Below are 8,264 nucleotides of genomic sequence, written 5' to 3' on the forward strand. Positions count from 1 at the left end.
TTAACGAATCTTCTAATTCCCCTGTGACTGATGATCACCTTAAAAAATGGCACGCTCGTTTCTGCATTGAAGGATAAAATTTGTCTCCTTTCTGTATTTCTTTTTCTTTTTCTTTGTGAGTTAAATCTTTTTATTCATTACATTGACCTTATCTTCTAGTTTCTTAGGTTAGGTGGTCTATCTGCTGTGTCCTGTTTTAGTCAGGTTTTGAAGCAGTTTTTGCTTATCATCAGGGTTTCTTGTTTTAGTCATAGTCCTGCATAGTCTGTAGTTAAATATCCAAACAAAGTGGCAGGTGATCATGCAAGATTGTATTTTCTTCTAACTGAGCTAGGTGGGTTTGTGTTCCTGTGATTTTCTCTTACCTTTGCTTGTTTATTACTGTTTGGTTTGTGATATCTTGCAAGCTCGCATGAGACTGTACATTGCTGAACTTTTCTCACTACCAGCTTCCTTTGTCTTTGTGTTTTCCTTTTGTCAGGGTGAATAGAAAGCAAGTCTCTTTGCTATTAGGAACCTGATCATGCGAACGTGTAGTGGCAATTTGCATTGATTTTATCTATGTGCTAGTTTGTAATTCAAATGAAATATCCTGTCTCAGTCAACTTCTCTTGCCCTGTTTCCTCTCTATTTGTGTTATTTCTGGCTTCTTTTACGTCGGCCATATAACCTGTAATCCTTTTGGAAGTTAAGTCAATGCATTCCATCTCTTAGATCGGATTAACACTTGCCTTTTGATGATGGCTATTTTTATCATTGATGTCCTGAAACGAGTCCTCCTAATTTTGATACTTAGAAGTTAGTAAGTTAGAATTATGCGTCCTGGACTGTTGGTTCATAAGCTCATTGGTTGAGAAATTTTGCGGAGACTGTTTTCTTGATTTGCTTCATTGCTTCAAAATATTATTGATAATCACACTTTGCAGTTTCCAGCGAAAATATCCGAAGATCCTTGCTAGTTTCCAGTGACGTTCTATCCCATTAAGCAAGGTTCTTCAAGGTGATGGTTCAGTCTCAACCCTGCTGACCTCCATGTCCGGGGCCCCACGCTCCAACCTTGGACTTGTTCCCAGGGACATGAATGGTAGCCTTCCAGTTAGTACTACAAATTCCTCTGGGCCAAGCATTGGTGTTAGCTCTTTGGTGACCGATGGCAACTCATCACTTTCTGGAGGTGCCCAGTTTCAGCAAAGTACGAGCATGAATGCTGATTCGTTCATGCGCCTTCCTGCCTCTCCGATGTCGTTTTCATCCAATAACATTTCTGGCTCTTCAGTCATTGATGGCTCCATCATGCAGCAAAGTCCACCCCAAGAGCAGATGCAGAAGCGGAGAGCATCTAGTGTAACATCACAACCTGTGATTGATGCTGCTGCCGCATTTCATGCTCAAAAGAAGCCAAGAGTTGATATTCGGCAAGATGATATCTTGCAACAACAGTTGATTCAACAGCTGCTCCAAGGTCAGAGTTCTCTTCATCTCCAGGGTCAGCATAACCCACAGCTTCAAGCCTTGATCCGGCAGCATAAACTGGCACAAATTCAGCAACAACAGCAGCATCAGTTATCACAACAATTTCCTCAGCATCAACATTCTCAAGTTGGCATACCTCGGCAGCCACAGTTGAGGCCGCCGCTAGCACAGCCTGGAATTCAGCTAGCTGGACCTGTTAGGACTCCTGTCGAGAGCGGGCTTTGTTCCCGAAGGTTAATGCAGTATTTGTATCACAAGCGTTACCGGCCAGATGTGAGTTTATGCATTTTCAGATATTTATTACAAGATACACAACAATGGAAGTACAATTTACTCAAAATTATCTTGTAGAATAATCCCATAACATACTGGAGGAAGCTCATTGATGAATATTTTGCACCACGATCAAGAGAAAGATGGTGTGTGTCATCATATGAAAAACCAGGGAATACCTCGGTTGCTATTCCACAGACATGCCCGGTTAGTAAAAAAATCATATCTGAAATTATGTTGAATAGATGTTTAAATAGTATCATACACCATCTTTTTAACGTTCTGCTAGGATTATTGAATGCTGTTTATTATCGATTACCTTTGATGGCAGTGAGAAACGTAATTTGTATGTGTAACCTCTTGAGGAAATATTTGTTATTTTAGCCTGCAGTAGTTATTTTAATTGAAAGTTTGAAATTGTCCTGCAATGACTATTTTAATTATATATATCTATTTTGTGTAATGAACCCGCTGATAGCTGATAAAGCTGATTCTTTGTCTGCTCTGCATGTATGGTCGAAATCAAGGGTACTTATTCCTTGATGTTGTATAAGATCTATGAAAGTTCACACTCCTATTCTTTCCTTGTTACAGGGTACATGGCGTTGTGATATTTGTAATACGCATTCGGGGAAAGGATACGGTAAAATGTTATATCCTTGGTTGTTTGCACATTTCCCTTCAAGATTGCTCACTGAGTATGAATGCTGATATGTTTATGCTTATTCTGTTATTCCTCTATTTGCCAAGCTCAATATTCTTGTACATGTCTTGTGCTTTACAGAAGACAATCAACAATATTACTTTCTAAGGAAGCCATTACGCATCAAGATTGCAAATAAAAGTAGCTTTACAGAAGACAATCAACAATATTACTTTCTAAGGAAGCCATTAAGCATCAAGAGTGCAAATAAAAGTATCTTATGAAGTTGTTAACTCTCTGGAGCAGTACAGAATACCTTATCATAAGAAATAGTGGGTTACTGTCATGAATGAAGAATAACCTCATAGTTTTGGCATTTTATTTCTTCCACAGCAAAGTTTTCTTTGTGTTATCATGCACTTTGCCCCTCCTGTTTTTTAGATGAACACCTTGACTGTCTGTTTTTGGGGCCCTTTCTGTTTTGCTTCTTCATTGTGCAATTCTCATAAATAAGATTTTAAGTTTTTCTCTGCAATGTAATCAATATTTTTTTGAGCTCACCCAGTTTCCCGCCTTTCTCTTATCTATCATACAGAGGCTACCTCTGAAATACTTCCTAGACTCTGTCAAATTAGATTTGACCACGGTGTTAAGGATGAATATCTGTTCCTTGACATGCCGAACGAGTTCCGGTTGCCCAACGGACTGCTGCTCCTGGAGCATGCTAAAGTTGTTCAGAAGAGCATCTATGAACACCAACATGTCACACATGAGGGACAACTGAGAATAATATTCACTCCAGAACTAAAAGTATGTTCCTATTTGTAGTAGCTAGCCCATACCATAGCACCTTTTGGGTGTCTTTTCTTGAGCGTTTGTGGATTTGTGGATATCTTGAAGTGAGAATCATTCTTATGTGCTGATTGCATATGCAGATTATGTCCTGGGAGTTTTGTTCACGGAAACACGACGAGTATGTCACTCGCAAGTTTCTAACAGACCAGGTAAAGTTCTTAGACCAGTATGGGCTTCCTGTTCCATCTCCTATTTGATTAACCTTTGGTTCAAAGGCTGCATATGGTTGAGCTATCGCCTACATATACACAGTGTGATTTGATGCCTGGCATCTTGTAGTTTTGTGTTTATGAGGTAAATCTAAGGGCGTTGCTGCTCCTGGGTGATTGGGGTGTGAAAAGACCAGATCCCTCCCACGCTTACTAGTTTCATCATCCATTTGCTTAACTGTCTACTCAATTAAGTTACAGATAGCTGCAGGCGGAAAACACCAAAGACGATTAAATTATACTCAACCTTTAGAGTAGGCCATAATTCATTGCAATCCTCATGTTTGCCATAGCACCTTTCAAAATCACTTGTTACAAGTGGGGACATCACCCACTCCGCGGTCTTGTTTTGTGGTTCTAAATATTTACCACGATTATTTTACGGTTTTGCAATTTGAAAGCTTCCTTTCTTTTTCATAAATTTTCCTTCCAAATGGATTTATTTTTTACTTTGTAGGAAATGGTAAAGCACGGGCATTCAACCAGTTCACCTAATTATAAATCTTAAACTGTGGCTTTGTGTGATGCGCTTTAACTTTGGTACTCTTCTATATTTTTCTTATGCACATGCTTTTGTCTTTTCAGGTTACACATATGCTGCGTGCTACCCAGAATTACCAAGCTACTGTCACTAAAAATGGTCCTGCTGGCCTATCGAACGACGAGGCACAAAACGCTTGCAACCAGTTAGTAAAACTAAAGTCACAAAAATATGTAGTTGATTCTCTCTAGAGTTAAATTTCTGATATTCTAATCACTACTTGTAAATTCTTTTTTTGTATGAAATTTGTAGGTTTGCGTCAGCATCACGACAACTAGCGAAAAATATAGATCACCACAGCCTAAATGAGCATGGACTTTCTAAAAGATATGTTCGCTGTTTGCAGGTAACTGGAGTTCCCTAAGTAGTATTTACCTTTCTATTTGCTCAACATTTTGTTAAAAAATTACATTTTGTAGTCTTGATATTTTCCACATGGAGTGCATTATATGGTTTTGTTCCGTATATGTGCATTATGGCATGTTGATCGCTTATGTCCTCTTGGCAGATATCAGAGGTGGTGAATCACATGAAGGATCTAATTGAGTTCAGCCACAAGAACAAGCTCGGCCCTATAGGTAGGAGCATGCACATAAACCAATCGTCTTTAGTACCTTGGTGCTGTATTAAGTTTCCATAAAGCAGTTTTGACCAGTGATTCTCATAGCATTTTGGTTTCTTCCAAAAAGTTAAGCCATAATGCATGTTCTATTGTATTACCTCCGTACCAAAATATAAGACGTTTTTGTAGGCTGGGCTAGTTGAGCCTACAAAAACGTTAATATTTTGATATGGAGGTAGTACTTCATAAGAAACATCTACATGACTAGAAACTATGTTCAAACTCCAGCCGAGCCAAAAACCCAGCTAATATCATGCAAATTTGGTCGTAATGCAACTTCTGAACTAGTGAGAGATGTGGACTGTGAGCTTGAACATGTACAAATTGGTTGTGATGCAAACAGTGGGGAGCTAAACATTGTATGCCACCTTTAGGGCTTCATCATATTTGCTGCTGATAACAGCAAATCATAACAAATGAAGAGAAACACTTGTGACATAGTGACCCTGCTTTGCCCATTGATCCCATTGATCCGTGAGATAGTTTAAATGTTTAATATTTTGCCTGTTCATCTGCAGAGGGCCTGAAGAACTATTCCAAACTAACTGCTGGACCAAAGCTCACGGTGCAGAATTTGCATGACTCAAAGGCGGTCAAAACAGAAATAAGCCCCCATGTGAATAACGAGGTTCCAGGTGTTGGAGCAATTAGTAATAATCCGCAGAATCCTGCAGCACAAAGCAATTACCAACATATGCTGAGAAGCTCAAGTGCAAATCAGTTGCTTCAGCAGGAGGCATCACAGAATGCTGCGGCAATGAACAGTTACCAGAATATGTTTAGAAGCTCAAGCGCAAATCAGGGCTTGCTCCAGCAGGAGGCATCTCAGAATGCTGCTGCGCTAAACAATTACCAGAATATGCTTAGAGGCTCAAGCCTGAATCAAAGTTTGCTTCAGCAGGAGGCATCGAGTATCTTCAAAGGTCCTACAGCAGTGCACAGTGGCATTCAGCTGGAAGCATCTAGGTCGTTCCGTGCGGCTCAGCTTGGGCAATTCCAGCATCCCATGTCGTTCCAGCAAGGTATGTCCCAGCACCAGCATAACAATTTCCAAGGCCTGGGCGCTAGTCCACAATTCCAGCAGCATGTGATCAATCAGCTGCTGCAAGAAGCCAAGAACACCAATAGCCGCGCTCTTGCTCATCAGCAACAACAGCAGCAGCACCATCAACAGCAGCAGCAGCAGCAGCAGCAGCAGCAGCAGCAGCAACATCAACAGCAACAGCAGTCTCCTAGCACTCCCAATGCAAATGGTGGTCTTGCATCTGGAGCCGCGGTCGCCAACACCGCTGCTAGCGGAGAGCAGGCACAGCACATGAATAATGGCACAGCAAAGGGCGCTGCTTTGATGGGTATGACGGGGCCTAGTAATCTGATCAACAGTGGAGCTGGCATGGTCCAGCGAAGCAGCAGTTTCAAGTCAGTGAGCAGCAACCCGGCCGCTTCTGGTGGCAATGCGGCGACCCCAAAGGTGGAGTCTGTGCATGACATGGACGACCTGGAACATCTCATCTCCCACGAACTTGTGGAGAGCGGTCTGTTCATGGGGGAGCAGCCGGGGGACGGTGGCTTCTCGTGGAACATCTGACATCATTGTCAACTAAAGTCTCGCTACTCTGAGAGCTTTGTTCGATGGTGATATCGCGGTAGATTATTAAAAGTTTTTCTTCTTTTTTCGAGATCGTGTTCGCTGCCTGGAACAGTCTCTGGTGATCATAGATTGATGAACCTTCAGCTATGTGAGAGAGTGAGTTGGTTTGGATAGCAGTGCAACCCAGTGTTATTGACTAGTATGGAATGACATGCTGTGGTTGTCATTTGTGCTACTATCTTCTTACCAGTGTTTGGTCTGCCATCTTTTCTTACTACCCATGGAGTAGTAGATTATACCCAAGAGAGTGTAGCATAGCAACTAACAAGGCAGTGGCAATCACAGGAAAACCTCGATAATATTTAAGCTTGTGAGGCATCAGGACAACCTGTACAAATTACAGTGGGGATAGATCCTTTGGGTCTGTGCATTTTTTCCAACTAAAATCTGATGTGTTTCTTCCTTTGAGAAAGAAATATTAAAATATTTTTATTTTTCTTAACGTCAATACCGTGTTGATATTCCCTGATCGAACTAACTTTTCCTACGTGAGACTTTGAAAAACGCCATCAGGCAGTGTTTCCTTGAAAAAAAAAACACTCACAACGAATGTTCTATTGCAGAAAGATTTGTCATGTTGAAAAAAAATGTCATGCTAGTAGAAACAACTGTTAGGAATTTGTCATGCTGCAGCAGAGTAATTTGTCATGCGTACCAGAGATTCGCACATGGCAAATAGAAAAGCCATCATCAGAAGAAAGCTGCCACAGATGTCCATGATTTGCCATGGTACAAAGAAAGAATTGCCATGCTGCAGAAAAGAAATTACCATGCATGTCTAAAAGAATTTACCATGTTGCATTAGGAAAACTGCCATGCTCCGCATAGAAATTGCCACGACGCTAATATAGGGACAAAAGTTCGCACGACGCTATTATAAGGAAAAAGGTCCCCTCAAGAAGGTCGTTCCCTTGGGTATTGTCGAAGCATCTATGAACATTGTTCCGTATTTATCCATGAACATGTTAGGACATGTCCGCTTTGAACCCCTGTTTGTCTATGCATACAGCCGTGTCCTCTGATTATCCGTACATATGCATATGATTGATGGAAATGAAGAGAAAGAGGAAAAAAAGAAACAGTGACCTTGGGTGAGGTGGGTCCAACGTGATTGGTGTTCAGATGTTCGAACAACCGTTATTTTCTCCCCAATATAGGCTGGGGTTGGGAGTTTGCGGACAAACTAGGCATTTATTCTAGGGGTTAGGACGATTTAGAGCACAATGCATGAGCACATTCATGGGAAAAACCATTGTCATTAAAAAAAGATCACTACTTGTTGGGTCTGAATTTATCTGTCCGTGCCTTCCAAGGCCTGCGATAGGTGTCGGAGTAATGGGCCACGGATAGCCTAACCCGAGTCCCTGAACATATCAAAACCTTGGGCCGGCTTCGGCCCTCAGTGCCCCGAGCTAAAGCTCCGCCCTCCGGGAGCCGGCTAGCCCAACGGTCGCCCCCCAGAGGATGGCCAACCACCTACAGACGGCACCACGAGCAGCCGGCTCCAGCCAGCCGGCCTCTAGGGAGGTCGGCGTCAGGAAGGCGGCCACCAGGCACCCTCAGAGTCCGTGCCCCCATTAAGAGGACTAGATGGGGCGTGGCTACAGTAAAGCCCATCACCTCCTTGGGCGTGGCGTGGTCACAGTGCCCGTACAGGCGGAGATCTCCGCACGACGTGGCATTATTGCCATTCTTCCCTGACATCACTCTGAACAGGCGAAGCCCTGTTCCCCACGACGACCTGTCGGTACGGCCCGCCGGCTGCGGGCCCTACTGGGCAGTGACGCCTCAGAAGACGGCGTATGACGAACCAGTAGGACCAGGGGAAGGCCGGCCCCCAACAGGCGGCCGTCCCTTCCCTCGAAGCGAGTACGCCATTAACCTGATGAGACCAGGTGTGGCTACAGTGATCACCCGCCAGGCGGCGGGACTGTAGCCACGCTGGGTTAACCAAGCCTGCGTCATTAGCAACACTGCTACACTGAGCAGCCACCAAC

General features: G+C 42.9%; 1 protein-coding gene across 3 annotated transcripts in view; it reads left to right on the forward strand.

Annotated features, from left to right (window-relative positions):
* Window positions 1-6,481, forward strand: part of LOC119338877 (probable transcriptional regulator SLK3) — an 8,385-nt gene extending 1,904 nt beyond the window's left edge. Inside the window, exons 1-10 of one of the 3 annotated variants that reach the window (XM_037611087.1) lie at window positions 1,006-1,192; window positions 1,300-1,746; window positions 1,825-1,953; window positions 2,341-2,389; window positions 2,985-3,199; window positions 3,325-3,393; window positions 4,039-4,139; window positions 4,247-4,340; window positions 4,503-4,572; window positions 5,135-6,481. In XM_037611087.1, coding sequence (XP_037466984.1) covers window positions 1,151-1,192; window positions 1,300-1,746; window positions 1,825-1,953; window positions 2,341-2,389; window positions 2,985-3,199; window positions 3,325-3,393; window positions 4,039-4,139; window positions 4,247-4,340; window positions 4,503-4,572; window positions 5,135-6,204 — 2,286 coding nt within the window. In that variant the 5' untranslated portion in view covers window positions 1,006-1,150 and the 3' untranslated portion in view covers window positions 6,205-6,481. Of the gene's footprint in view, window positions 1-926; window positions 1,747-1,824; window positions 1,954-2,340; window positions 2,390-2,984; window positions 3,200-3,324; window positions 3,394-4,038; window positions 4,140-4,246; window positions 4,341-4,502; window positions 4,573-5,134 lie in introns of those variants that run through there. The other 2 variants (XM_037611085.1, XM_037611086.1) reach the window with 2 other exon arrangements.
* Window positions 6,482-8,264: the final 1,783 nt, after the last annotated feature.

Source organism: Triticum dicoccoides, chromosome 7B (assembly GCF_002162155.2).
Source record: "Triticum dicoccoides isolate Atlit2015 ecotype Zavitan chromosome 7B, WEW_v2.0, whole genome shotgun sequence".
NCBI classification, from domain to species: Eukaryota; Viridiplantae; Streptophyta; class Magnoliopsida; order Poales; family Poaceae; genus Triticum; species Triticum dicoccoides.